Genomic DNA, 14,972 nt, shown 5'->3' with positions numbered 1-14,972 from the left:
CTTAAGAGTCTTTCCAATATCAACATTCTACAAATAGGTCCACCCACACCCTGCAAACTACACAGGCCAATCTGGTCACTTGCACCTGGCAGCTGATGTTAGGATAAGCGACCTGACTCCGGTGCTCTCAGGCTCGTTTGTGAAGGAGATCTGTGCGTATGGGCAAGTTACTCCACATGAGACTCTCCTGGGCTGTGAGTGGCAACTACCTACAGCAAGTTTAGGAATTCCTTTACAATTACAGGCAAAGTGAAAGTATGCATTCCACGCCAATGATTTCTCTAAATTTTTATTAATTTTTTTTTTTTTTTTTACAGCTCGATCCTCTAATGAAAAGTAAAGAATCTGAAGACGAACAAGTCAATTACACGTTTTTTAAAACAGCAATGAATCCTCATTACAGAGAACAACAAACAAAAGATCTGTGGCACATTATCTTTGGAAAGATCTTTTGCAAATTTTTCTTCTAAAAAAAAAAAAAACAACTATAATTCTCACAGATCACGTATGTCTCTTTCAAAGGACTATACAAGGCAGCTAAATTTTATTCACAAAAGCCCCAGGTCGCAGTTCCATTGCTGAAGTAGATAAAACACACAGAGTCCTCCTTTTCTCTGTGTTGCACAACTTCCCACGGGGCATGTCACTGCTTCCCTATCTACGTACAGAATCACTGTGTGGACTAGATAGCTGGCACCTTATTACACAATAATTAAAGAAAAGTTCATATTATTTTAGAGATAGACCAGCGATCTTCATTGATCGACTGGACGATTTATTCTTTTTTACACAATTTTAATAATACCAAGATTTGACTTTCCTCTAAAGTTACAAGAAAGCAAAAAATATATAATATATAATGGTAATAAATTAAAAAAAAAAAAGGCAACCCTGCTCAGGTATCATCCAAAACATGATCACATTCAGAAGACACACACACACAATTTGGGACACACGTGTATACACACACACACCAACACGAACAGTGTACACTTGATATCTGAGGAGGGGGTGTGCCGTCTTAACAATACATGTCAATGGCCTGAACAAAAGGCGGATCCTGCCTTCTGTCATTAAACAAAAGTTAATTAACAGAAGGTAATACTGCCTGTATTAAGCATCGCTTCAACATCTACTTTTGAGCAAAGCAAGTTACCTTGCTTAGGTCAGCCACTGCCTGGTCTGACCAGCACAGCGTGGCCACCCTCAGTGGTCTTACTCCCTTGTCCTTTCAGGCCGACAGAGTAATAATATCTTGGCTCCAGGGGGCTCTGCGTTTCCTGCCTGTCCTCTTGGGCAGAGAAATACAGGCAACTTCTCAACCCATCACAGTACCTGTTGCTATCCAGCACACCACGGAACAGAATATAATGTCTTTCCCTGGGACAGTGGGAAATTTACAGCCACCCTAAGAGACGTGGTAGACGGTGCTTGTCAACTCCTCATAAATAAGAACTAATGAACATGGCCAGTGGTCACAATTCATTCCCAGATTTTCGGTGACTGACACAGGGGATTGAGTAGTTGAAGTTCATATGGTAAAAATACCGCTTGTCCCGTTTGTTGGAAAATCCCCTATACCACTCTGCCACTCCACCTCCTCCCACCAACAAAATGACAAAGAAAACTATAGGGGGGAAAATCCACAAATTCTAAGTAGAACCAAAAACAAAAGAGGCAACTCACCAGAGAGAGAAAAAGGGACCAAGTACCGCTCTCGCCCTGACGCCCGCCCCCACCACAATGAACATATCTATGCTTGTGTTTCTGAAAGGCAGCCAAATATTCCAGCAACATTTAAATACTGCTGATCGGCAGTAAAGAGTGTAATAGATGGAGCGACAACGTTTTTCACAGATTTTGTGTAGTGTCTGGGAAAATAAATCCTTGAGCAAAAAGTAGACTCTGGTGGGAGGTAAGGAATCAGAGCCTAATTTGATTCATTTACATAAAAGATGCACAAATACACCTCCAACTTTATGAGAACAGAAGAGAAAAACGTACAAGTGCCACCTGATGTCTCTTAAAGCTATGGCAAGATGAATATAGCATTTTCCCAAAATTCGGTTCGGTCAACAAAGGCACAATAAATATATCCAATTCAGCCAGCCTCTTACTCTCTGTATGCACGTCCACACACACATTTCCTTTCATATATTAGCGATAAAGAGTTCTGTTCATTTTGGAGGGCACAATGGTTTTTTTTTTTTTGCTTCTAAAAATTATTGAACAGGGATCACAAAATAGTAAGGTCTTCATCCTACTGAAATTAATATTTGAGGTACCAATTAAGGCAAGTTTTTAGCCAGAAGGGTAGTTTCTTAGCTTCTAAACATCCCAAGATTTGGAATTAAAGGACACAGAATGAGGAAGATAAATGTGGTCCAGTGTGTCTTGGGGAAATAGCTAAACATTTTGGTCAAAACAGACTGTAAAATAAAGGTCCTTTTGTTAAAGATCCTTTTTCTATTCAGTATTGAGGTTAAATCGCAGCATCAGATAAGTCATCCTGCAGTAGCTCTACGCCTGATACCATGCCAGGTGGACCCTCCCATCGTCTACCATAGATGGCACATGGCCAACGTTTTCACATTCTTAACCCAGTGTAATTTGGTAAATTTCAGGGAAATGTCTTTCATTGTTTATCAGGGCCCTCAGTCTGGCTAAAACCTTAAATTCAGTGATTCACATTTTAATTATCTCCAGGAAGGACAGAAACATTGAACGTTTTATAAGTAAAACAGTGTTCTTCCATTTCCTAGTAAAGACTGACAGCCACACACACACACACACACACACATACACACACGAAACTGTAGTGCCAAAGGCAAAATTTTTACACTCCATTTTCCACGCAAGATGTTTTGCATTTGCCTCACTGTGAAGTGTGTACTATTATGGTTGTTATGAGAACTTCACATATTCAAAGGCTTAATTTTATAATCTAGTCCCTTCAATTATCTACTGCAGTACAAATTTTGCCTTTGGGAAATTAAGCATGCATTGAAAAAGTGCATATGACTTAAAAATCCTTTAGGTTTCTATATACAACTGTAACAGTGAAAAAAGACATTATGAACATTAAGGATTTATCAGCCATTACCCTTCTACATACTCTATTTTAAAAGTTGCCATTAAGAATTCTTCTGGGTACAATGCATGTTGCAGTTAAGAATCAGAAATACTCCATGATCAAAATAGTACAAACTGATCTCTGCAAGGGACAAATAAAATCTTCATATAAAGGTCAGGGTGGAAAAGACACACACAGAATAAGGCTGCTGAAAAAGCAATTGCCTCTTCTAGAAATGGCTGGGAAATTGATTGGAAATGTCTTCAGTTCAGGGGCACTCGGCTCCTGATGAGACACACACTCAGAGTGGTCTGCATAGAGCAGAGCCTGTCTTTAGGAACACACCCTTCTATACTGACAGGTGGCTTGTCCTGGGGAGTGATGAGGTGAAGGGGCCGGGAATGACCAAGGGAGTAAGACGGGAAAGAAGGTGTTTAGTAACCACAGAAGCCTGATTCTGGTGTCTCGTCTCCTACACAGAAGAGATGGACACTCAGTGACGCAAGCACACGACCTTCCAGGCAATTACTGTTCATGTAACAGGCTGCTTTTTAAATGAGTAGTTCAAAAAGGACAATGGCTCTGCCTTACAGCAGCAATAGATGACGTGGGTCCATCAGGATCATGCATCAGTTATTACTGCTGCTATAATTCTCTCGCTCTAACCTAAGCTGGCCATAACCGAAGAACAGGCTGGATAATAAACGACATGGAAGGAACAGCTTCACACAAACAATTTATATTGCGAAAAATAAGCATCACTCCCGTCCTCTGTACATCCCTTTTACATAGTTATCAAATGACCAAGAAAGTTCTTACATTCATCGTATGGACTTCAGACCTCTTCATTATAAATAAAGATGGCACGCCTTTCTTCACTAATAAATAAATATGACAAGGTCCAACACGCTTGCGAGGAAACAACACGCAGGGGAGTGGAATGGGATGAAGGAAGGAAGAAAAACCAATTGTAGCGGTAACACTCCTCAATTGTAATACATGTGCAAATTCTACTTCTAAAAGGGATAAAAAGAATTAGCTTCTAAAAATACTACATTCATAATAATGCTTCCAATAACAACCCTCAAAGTTTCAATGAAAAAAAATCTGTGCTTATGGATATGTGGGAATTTCTGGGGTTTCTTATTTTTGTTGTTCTTTTTTTCCCCCACTTTTAGGTCATTCAAAATAAACGTGGCTTAATGTATAGAATCTGACAAAAACAACTTGCAGGAAGGCCACAGATCCTCTTCAATCTAATCAAATCCAGTTGACAGTGTGCACTCTGGAGTGAAGGCATGCGGTGACTTTATTATTATTATTTTTTTTAAAGTCTAATTAACTACCCCAAATCTCCACAGCCTCTCAGGGAGTTAATTTCGCCTAGACAAAGACAATCAAGGGCTCTCAAAGTCTAGTTTTGCTATAAATATAAAGTAATTCGTAGCAGAAAAATATAGCCTTTCTAAGAAGTAGATTTCCTTTTTCTTTGTTCGCTGACAAAACTCTGAGTCGGTTAGACAACGTAAGTGTCCACATAACTAGGCCACAGAGCAGCACCTCAAAGTCCAGCTCTACTTCACAAAAATTAAGAAGCATTTCAACCCTCTGGTCACGGGTAAGTGCTGGTTCCCTTCTTCCCCAAAGGAGAAAATGCAGAATACAGTCAATGTGACTGCCTTTCGCTGGAGCAGGGGGTGGGAACGGCGGCACCAGGCCCTCCGCAGCACGAGGCACGTGGAGATGCGGGGGCGATGGAGGCGGAGATGCGGGCCGAGATGCAGATGCTGTAGCTCCCTCAGGGCCGCCTTCCAGCACAGGAGCGGACAACTCGGAGCCGGGCTGCACCCGCAGTGTCCAGGCAACGGGGGGTGCTTCCGACTTTGTATATTAGGACAATACCTGGTATCATCAGAGCCACTGTTCACTGGCAGAAAGGAGGTATAGCAGAGTCCTCCACAACTCATGTTTTATAGATGACCATTAGAATTTATTAAACAAATACTCCCCCCACAACTTAAAAAAACAAATTACCCACAAAACCCTATACCACAACTCACTCGTTTAAAAAAAAAAAATTTCCTTCTGGGAATGAACTAATGTGGCTACTGAGATGATGTGAATTTGATTTCAGAGTTGAAACTGCTTCTCCTCATTTCATTCGCATCCTGCTGGTTAAAAAAAATATGGAAATGTTTCTAGACCAAGAATACGCCCACTCAGGCTACACTGCACTTCCATCCTTTAGTTAGGAAAGGCAAGAGCATCTCTCAGGCCAGCCTCCTTCCTCTCTGCTTCTGCAAAACCATCCTGTCCAACCAACGATTCCATAGTCCTCGAGTTTCAGTGAGCAAACGTCCTGGCCGTCTCGTGGTGCTTCTCTTGAGCTTGGTGTTCTAAGGAGACAAATGTCTGGACTGTTTTGAGGCTTCCAATGTGCAAAATAGTGCCCAAGGCATCGAATCCACCTGGGCCTCCGTTAAGGTGTCTTGGTTACTTGCTTTAGCCGCTGGAAACCCTGTCTTGTATAATGCACCAGATCCATCAAACTGCTGTTGAGGGCCAGCGCGCACACACTTGTGCTGAGCTGAGCAAAGAATTCTGCGAACAAAGCAAACCCAAAACCACGTAAACACACTCGCACAGGCAAAAATAAAAACATACAAAGTCAAAGAAGTCAGGGTTCCAGAAACGTGATCCCCACAGTACTCTGTACTTCCTCTAGCACAGCAAAACAATTTTAAAATCACAATCTACTGGAATGGTTTGCTAATTCTCCACATCTCTGCAGTAGGAACTACGTTTGTTGCAGCACTGACTCTATAATGCCTGGCACACCATACTTTTGGGATCAGTGGATGCATGAATGAAAACAAACGAAAATATCCAACATGTTTAAAAAAAAAAAAAAAAAGCCTCATTAGTTTGCTAAGAAAGAAAATGAAGTTTCAAGAGGCTGTGAGGAAATTCAATGGCCACAGCCAGCTGGCTGACTGCTTCTCTACAGCCAGGCAAGAGTAAGTCCAGGCTTTCATCTGGCATTTACAGATATGCTTTTACTTAATGGTCACAGCCACCAAACAGTTCCTCTGATAGGATGATCGATCATCTCCTAAACCTTGGATTTCTCCAAGGGCCTTCTTCTTAAACAAGACTCAAGACTGTTCACTAAGCTGTAGTTTCCTATATCGTTGCTAACCATCTTTCCTAACATACACTGGAAACAAACAATAAACTCAGTATTGCAGGTGACGCCACTTCCCACGTCAAACGCGCTGTTCCTGCCGAGAGCTGATGCCTTTCCTTCTGCACTCGCTTTGCCCTTTTGCTAGCACTTCAGGTCAGGGGGAAATAATGACACCAAATGTTCCCTCGTAGCTCAGCTGGTAAAGAATCTGCCTGCAGTACAGGAGCCCCTGGGTTCAATTCCCAAGTCAGGAAGATCCCCTGGAGAAGGAAAGGGCAACCCATTCTAGTATTCTTGCCTGGAAAAATCCCATGGACAGAACAGCCAGGCAGAGACCCTAGTCCATGGGGTTGCAAGGGTCGGACATGATTTAGCAACTAAACCACCACCAGTGATACCAAAACTTCCAAAGGGGCATGGTGCAGAAGCCACTTCTAATTTAATTTTGCCAAGATCAAGTCACAGAAATCCATCTCAAGGAAGAACTGTGACAGAATGGAGAAAATATGAGAAGAGTAAATAGCTACAACTTCCTCTTCTTCAAAACACTGAACAGATGGTGGGACTGTGTTGGGGCAGTCACTGTGGCAAACGGTATGGAGGTTCCTCAAAAAGCTAAAAACAGAATTTCCATATGATCTAGCAACTCCACACCCTTGAGCATGTATCTGGACAAAACTCTAACTCAAAAAGATATATGCACCCAGATGGTCAGTTCATGATGATGCACGACAGAAATCAAACCAATACTGTAAAGCAATCATCAATCAGTTAAAAATAAATATTTTTCTTTAAAAAAAAAAAAGTTATATGCACCTAGACATTCACAAGAGCCAAAATATGGAAAGAAACTAAATGTCCCCCCACAGATGAGTGGATAAAGATGTGGTATATATTTACAATGGACCACTATGCAGCCATAAAAAAGAATGAAATAATGCCATCCAGCAACATGGGTGCACCTAGAGATTATCACACTGAGTGAGTAAGTCAGCCAGAGAAAGACAAACACCACATGCCATCACTTGACGTGGAATCTAAAATATGCCAGATGAACTCACCTATGAGACAGAACCAGACTCACAGGCACAGAGAGCAGGCTTACGGTCGCCAAGGGGGAGGGGAGGGGAGGGAGGGTGGAGTCGGGGTTTGGAGTCAGCAGACGCAAACCATGCACGCGTGCACGGAGACGGAAACGGCAGCCCGCTCCAGTGCTCTTGCTGGAGAATCCCAGGGACAGAGGAGCCGGGTGGGCTGCCGTCTATGGGGTCGCACAGAGTCGGACACGACTGAAGTGACTTAGCAGCAGCAGCAGACACAAACCATTACGTATCGCACAGAATGGATACACAACCAGGTCCTACTCTAGAGCATAGGGAACTATGTTCAGCAAGCTGCGATAAGCCATAATGGGAAAGAATAAAAGAATATATATATGGGTAACTGGATCACTTTGCTCTACAGTAGAAATTAATACAACATTGTAAATCACCTATAATTTAAAACAACAACAAAAAGGCCAAAACACCGAAGGGAACACGCAACGTTATCCCCCGCCCAATCCCCATGGCCCGGTAACCACCACCACAGAACCACTTACCTTTGTTCTTCCTGGTAAGGACCTCAGCCTGTTCCCACAGGTCAAAGGCGGTAAGGACGTGGGAAGTGATGCTGACGTAGGAGGATGTCATGTTCTGGATGGTGACCGGGGTGCTGATGGTGGCGGGCAGTGCCCCACTCCCCACGCTGCCAGCGCTTGACTGGGACCCTATGGAGCTGGCCGGAGAAGGGATCGGAGAGAGGGGGGACGGTGTGCCTGTGCTTCTGGGAAGCGGGAGGAAAGAGGACTGGTTAATCACCTGAACTCCTGCTTCTGGAACCGCAATCCCAGTCACCCGGTCTCTGTGTACCTGCCAAGATGCCAGTCACTTCTATGAGGTCAGAGGTGCCCTTCCCCTTCGGGGTGCTGGAAATGTATTTCCTAAAACACAGTGGCATAGGACCCTCCAAACGGAAGAAGGAACTGGGGAAGGTGGCCTTCCCTGGACACAGAACTGGGTGGGCGGATCCGTATTCCGGGTATTCCTGGGCCCTCTGCATCTGCTACGCCCATGGCCTGGAATCTCTTCTCTCCCCACCCTCTACTGCAGCTTCTCCTGGGAAGACCACACTTCCCCTGAGAAGATGGGCCTCATCTCTGATATATTCCTTCTTTCGTCCACTCAAGAAACATCCCTGAGCTCCGACTCTGCACCTGGCGCTCTCCCAGACCCTGGGGACACGTCGCAGCTTCCTTCCTGTCGCCTGGCCTTGTCTCCTTGCATTTGTCACGTCTCCTCTTACTCTTCTATTCCTTCTCCTGCCTCACGAGCACTGTGAAGACAGGGACCGTGTCTGACTCGTCTCTGCATGTCCAGCACTTAGCACAGCGGGTGCTCTGGGTAAAGAGCTGCGGAACGTGTGACTGGCTGAACAGGGGACAGTCCCCGAGGAGGGACTCGCAGCACGCCCTCTGCTTTCCTCGGGACCGTCCACCACACCCGCAAGTGCACACTGACATGGATCAAACGGGAGAGCAAGTGCAGTCACTCAGGCCTGAGGACTGAGGCACAGGAACGGAAAGACGGGCCAGCGGCTGTGCCCTGGCGGCGTGGCAACAGCCGCCCTCGGGCTCTGTGGGTCCTCGGGGGTCCTAAGTGTCCCGGGCAGAATGCATGCTTTGAAGGACTAGAGTAGGAGCCCCCCCAGGGCAGCAATTCCTGTCTGCTTTGTTTACTGAGGCTTTCCTGCACCTACAACAAGGTCTGGTACAAGGAAGGGGCTCACAGATGCCTGGGGAAGGAGTGATCTAAATCACGTGACTGATACAGAGCAAGAAACAGCATAGGATATCCCTTATGTGTGGAGTCTAAAAAGAAACGATACAAATAAACCTAGGGACAAAACAGAGACTCAGACTCAGAGAACAAACACACGGCGGCTGGGGGACGGAGGGCGGGAAGGGAGAGTTAGGGAGCTCGGGATGGATGTACACTCTGCTCTACTGGAAACGGATGACCAAGGGCCTGCTGAGTGGCACAGGGAGCTCCGCCCAATGCTGTGTGGCAGCCTGGATGCGAGGGGGTCTGGGGGAGAATGGACACGTGTGTATGTATGGCTGAATCCCTTTGCTGTCCACCCGAAACTACCACAACACTGTTAATCGGCTGCACTCCAATAGAAAATAAAAACTTCAAAAAACAAAGTGACTGACAACCTATTATTTGAGAAGAATACCTCAGAGGTGGGAGCCATTTTCAGAGGTAAAGAAATTCGTTCTCAATCAGGACTGTCTTTTTTTAAGAGAAGCCACGTGGGAATCTCCTCTTTTCAACCTGCTGGAAATGGGGCAGGCTTCTAGGTGATGCTCTTAAAATAGCAAAACCCATCAGAACTGGGAGCTTTTCAAGGAGGATGACCAAATTAAAAAAAAAAAAAAAAAATACTAGACAAGAAACTAAAGGGCAGGAAATTCTATATCTTCATCTCAGAAACACCTGCACAAGGACTCTGCTTTTCGACAGTTCACGGGATAGACGAGCAGTTCGCAAAGTGGGGGAAGGAATTTAGCCTGAATTGTTTTCTTTCTTTGTATCTGTTGCAGATCCTGAAAAGGTGGCAGGCAACTGGTTCTGCACACTTCTCGTTTAGTGAAATGCCCAGACGGCATGCTGTACAGAACAGCGGTCCCCAGCCTTTTCGGCACCAGGGACCAGTTTTGAGGAAGACGATTTTTCCACGGACTTCGCGGGGGAGTGCGTGCGGGCGGGATGGTTTCAGGATGATTCAAGCACATTGTTTATTGTGCATTTTATTTCTATTACTATTACATCAGCTCCACCTCAGATCATCAGGCGTTAGATCCTGAAGGTCAGGGACCCCTGAAGGTCAGGTCTAGAAGAATAAAGGACTTTGTCTCTGGTTCCGCTGGCTTTGCCTGTTGCATCACTGGGCATATCTAAACATCCTCAGAGGTCTGAAATATGGACCTTGTATTCTTTTACAATTATCTCTTTATGTTGCCCAACCAGCAAATATCGTGATTTCTAATGACTCCTCAAAAAGGTAGAGATGTGCTGGTGATTTCAGTTGAAGGAGCAAGACCGCACATGGAGTATATAATTTTTGACATGCTGAAGGCACACAAGAGTCACATAAAGAGGGCATTTAACACTGGGAGTTATTTCAGTCAGGCTGGCCATTACCTTGCGATGCATGGAGAAGGTGCCTGGGCAACCTTGGAAGAAGTCTTGAAGAAGTGTTCGTTAAGTGTGCGGGAATACTTTATCGCCATATCTTTTTTACAACGAAACATTGCCATGTTCAAAATGGACTGGCAACGCATGCTGTGAACATAAACATAAGTGGAAATGAAGCACTGCCTTGGAGACATGCCTATCGCCACTACAGAGAGCGAGCCACCAAACCTTTTCCACCACTGGGTTTTCCTCAATTAACAACAGGAAGAACATCAAGAACCTCCCTGTACTAGCATCAGAAGTAAACACAGGTGAAACAGCACTGATGTTTGTTGTTGTTCAATCACTAAGCTGTGTATGTCCATCTCTTTGCGACCCCATGAACTGCAGCATGCCAGGCTTCCCTATCCTTCACTATCTCCCAGAGTTTGCTCAAACTCATGCCCATTGAGTTGGTGATGCCATCCAACCACATCCTCCTCTGTTGCCCCCTTCTCCTCCTGCCCTCAATCTTTCCCAGCATCAGGCTTTTCCAATGAATTGGTTCTTTTCCAATGAATGGGCTTCCTTTGGGGCTCAGATGGTAAAGAATCTGCCTGCATTCTAATGGTCAAACACAGATACACAAGGATATAATTTAAGTCACAAGACCAAAGAATCTGAGTTGTCAGTAAAATGGCAGTAGATGACATCTCATAATAATCAATCACCAGTGAGATTAACCCCTTGACACACATCCTCCCACTTTCTGGTACTGATTCCCCTTTCATTAGTATTTTCATTTTAAGAAAACAAGCTATCAAACTCTCTTAGTAACATCAAGAGATGCAAAAGCAAATGTAATACTCTTTAGACAAAGGGAAAAATACACACCATAGAACAGCAAATATCTTCTCCTGTGTTGGCGTTGTGGCATCTGAGAAGGATTTTAATGACAGTATGAACCTATAGGAAAACAGAAACAGACATGTCCATCAAGTCAAACAGGCAGTCAGAAAACTCCAGGCACAAAGACACCTTATGATGTCTGTCTTAGTTTCATATTGATTTTTCCTAAAGATGTGGCCACGAGACAGCAGCCCAGAAGACAAACGAGGCTTCAGCGCGACAAGTCACGCCATTCTGAAGACGAGGCGAGGACATGCCTGCCCTCTCACCTGCCCACCTGCTTGAAACCAAGCAGACCTGTGCTCTTACCGAGTCCCCTGCTGAAACGCAGGGGATAAAGGAGAGAGAGCTGCAGCGGAAACGAGAGGGCACCTAAGAAAGTCAAGCTGGAAAAACCCGACCCCCTCCCTAAAGGGACTGGCATTTCACCGTTCACTTGGCCGGACCGAGTTATTCTGGTCTAGCACTTGATCTGGAACACAATTTCAGTTCACGACCAGAAACAAAAACCAACCAACTTCCTGCATCAGCGACTTCTGAAAGACTCCCCCTTGTTAAGCTGTCCTCACACCGAAGTTCACATGGATTCAAGCCATAAAGGTGACGACAGGAAGTGCTAAGAGGAAGACACGGGCGGGCACTCACTTAATGAGGTCTACGGTCTCCGAGTAGATGGAGTACGCCGACTTGGACGCGGGGCTCTCCGACTCCAGGGCGACGCCGCACTCAATGAAGGACAAGGCAGCCTCCAGGTATTTAAAGGCCTTCCCTACCTTGTCCGTCTGTGGGCGAAGAGCACAGCCCTTGTCAAGCCTAACATGGACTTTTACTCAGCTTCTCACACATATTCTCTACAGAAACCGACCCCCACCGTCTGAGCTGAACTACGGCTGGAGAGAAGTCGGGGACAGACCAACTCAACCATGATATCCAAAGCCCATCCGCTCTGACCTACTGAGAACTTTCTTCCAGAAAAATTTCAGTAGGAAAGAGAAGACAATCTTGTAATAAGATTCACTTCTCAAAACGTACTGAAGTACATACTCAAGCTAAGGCACCAAGTACACGGTCCCCTCGTTACTCGTGTGCAGCTGCCCACTATATGATTTTCCTGAAAAATGGGTTACACTATACATCTAGAATAATGCATTCACAGTTTCTTTGTATGTGCTGAACTTTCTCTCTTAACAAGTAAAAAAAATGTTATGGTTTACAAGCATCTCAGGTATCATGTCGAATAATAATCTTTTGATGTATTTTACAGCCCAACAGATCCTCTCTTTGGAAGCCTGGGTTAAGGGCTCAAGGCAGTCCTCTGGGTCAACAGGGATAACGTTTCAGAGTCCCTCAACGGGAATGCAGACGTATGAAAGCAACCAGATACTGGCGGTCACTTAAGCCTGAATACACATTTTGTCACTTAACACTCTTCTCACTTGGTGGAGTTCAGCCAGCTCAAGAGACGGGCGAGAGCCTCCACTTTCCTCTCCATGTGCGTATGCAGCACACGACGTAAGAGCAACTGATCAACATGACATGTACAAGGCATTTCTCCTAACGCCTCTAATTTGGTATGTTCAAAAGACTGAAAACCATAAAGACGCAAGTGGAGTGTAAGGAGATGGTGACGAATCAGCAAAGAAACATGGTCTGGCAAAGAAAGATGGCTGCTACCTTTCATTTTAAAAAATAACTTGATTTTAAGACATTTCTTCTAGAGAACCCAGGTTCAGAAAATCAGTGACAGAAAGAATAAAAATCCAATCAGCATGCCCCAAATAATCAATCATAAAGGGCCTTACTGGTTTGCTTCACTGGTGGGAATTTAACTCTTCCAATTTACTTATCCAATATCACCTCTTTCATGGAATTTTCAAAATTTATATTGGCCTCAGGGTAGAAACAAAAATAACTATACTAAGGCAACTTGCCCATTCCCACTTCTTTGAGAGTTCTGTGAGGTTCCTAATGGTAATATTCCTGTGATAACTCTATGGGGCTCCTGGGACAGTGTTAAAGGTGATACGTGCTGTGCTCACATGCTCAGTCGTGTCAGACTCTTTACAACCCCACGGACTGTAGCCCGCCAGGCTCTTCCATCCCCGGGATTTTCCAGGCAAGAATACTGGAGTGGGCTGCAGAGTTCTAATTTCCTTACCCAACAATAAGTAAAAGAAGAAGAGAGATGAAATACACTCCTCTCTACTCAGTTATGCACTTAACTATTTGGTGTGAATGATGGACATGTTTAAGACATTGTGTGATTAAAGGAAAACATAACAGAGAGGCTGGTCATTCAGGTTTCCATCCAAACCAGCATATGTTGAGGGTAGAATGAGTTAATATTGTTTATTAAAACGGATGCAATAGCCATAGAAAGGGAGAAAGAAGATGTGCATATGTACAGATGAAATACGACACACAAAAAAGTTCACTGGAGTAGTAATCTTGTTTGAATAATGAGGGACTCTAGTGCTGAAAGTGCCCAATGTCAAGATAAGCTGTTGATGAGTGGCAGACAGACTCCCTAATATTTACTCTATTTCAAAAATCCAAAGACTCATACAGTTCTCACAACAGCCTCGGAGAAGGAAAAGGAAGAGGCTGGGACACGCTGTTGTCTGGTGCCGCTTGAGGCATCTCAATCTGACTAAGGTCATCCCGGTACAGTCACTGTGCAGATAGTGCCTAACTTTGCCTGCAACCCTCTTACAGCAGCCGGCGTGGGAAGGACTGTACCCTGATGAACAGGGACCTGATAAAAGGGACTTGGCCCAGCCCTCCCAAGCCTGAGAACAGATGCCAGTCCACAGACGGGGGGTGCAGAACACTGAGCGGGCTGGGTGTGGATTCTGAGGCCACCACGGATGGATCCCATTCAATCCCCGTGGACTGCCGGAGTTCGTGGCTATGTCTGCATGTGGCAGAATCAAAGCAAAGGACGCTGTTGTGGTACAAAGTTCAACATATGGTCTCCGTAGGGGTTTGGGTGTGGGGAATACACCAAGTAAATAAAACCTCAGAGTCTTAGATGTTTAACTATGACAAAGGGCAAGCCTTATCTGACTATACTGCAGCGGAGAACTAAAAGCATATTTAATTATGTATGCAACTAACAAAAACTGCCCCCTTCCAGAAGGTCCAACAGCCACCAGGGAAAGAGAGTTCCCTGCTTGTTTACCAAGAGAGCCATCAGCAGCCTCACCGTCAAATTTCCTCTGATGGCGTTGGTCCACTGTTCACTGTTAGTCTCTCTGGGGCTTTAAAATAATTTTGGAATGCAAACAGGCTACCTTACTTTTTGAAATGTTTTGGGGTGAACACAAACTGACCAGCTTGCAAAAAGCAAGAGTTGTGTTTCACATCCAAAGAACGGATTCAGTGGGACAAGGAAGCACTTGTGTGTATTACATAAAACACTGTCAGGCAGATCAACTTTCACTCATGTAGACACGAAACGCGCGCTGGTACTATCTGCCCACGATCAAACGGAACCCATGAAGCCACAATGGTGTTACTCCTCGAGTTCCCCTCACCCCTCCCTGATTCTGACCCTGAATCTGCTGATGCTCTTATGCCCCGCGCT

General features: G+C 44.8%; 1 protein-coding gene across 6 annotated transcripts in view; it reads right to left on the bottom strand.

Moving 5' to 3' along the window:
- Positions 1-273: 273 nt before the first annotated feature.
- The window catches only part of AFF1 (AF4/FMR2 family, member 1), a 197,602-nt gene continuing 182,903 nt past the window's right edge, over positions 274-14,972 (bottom strand). For all 6 annotated transcript variants that reach the window (XM_010833775.1, XM_010833777.1, XM_010833776.1 and 3 more), the window contains 5 exons: positions 12,032-12,168; positions 11,372-11,443; positions 10,505-10,645; positions 7,861-8,084; positions 274-5,674 (listed from right to left, as the gene is read on the bottom strand). In XM_010833775.1, the coding sequence (XP_010832077.1) occupies positions 5,553-5,674; positions 7,861-8,084; positions 10,505-10,645; positions 11,372-11,443; positions 12,032-12,168 (696 nt within the window). In that variant the 3' untranslated portion in view covers positions 274-5,552. The remainder of the gene's footprint in view (positions 5,675-7,860; positions 8,085-10,504; positions 10,646-11,371; positions 11,444-12,031; positions 12,169-14,972) is intronic.

The sequence above is a fragment of the Bison bison genome, unplaced genomic scaffold (genome assembly GCF_000754665.1).
Source record: "Bison bison bison isolate TAMUID 2011002044 unplaced genomic scaffold, Bison_UMD1.0 scf7180017863888, whole genome shotgun sequence".
Classification (NCBI taxonomy): Eukaryota; Metazoa; Chordata; class Mammalia; order Artiodactyla; family Bovidae; genus Bison; species Bison bison.
The sequence above is the reverse complement of the archived record's forward strand: the minus strand, read 5'-3'. Positions and strand labels throughout refer to the sequence as shown.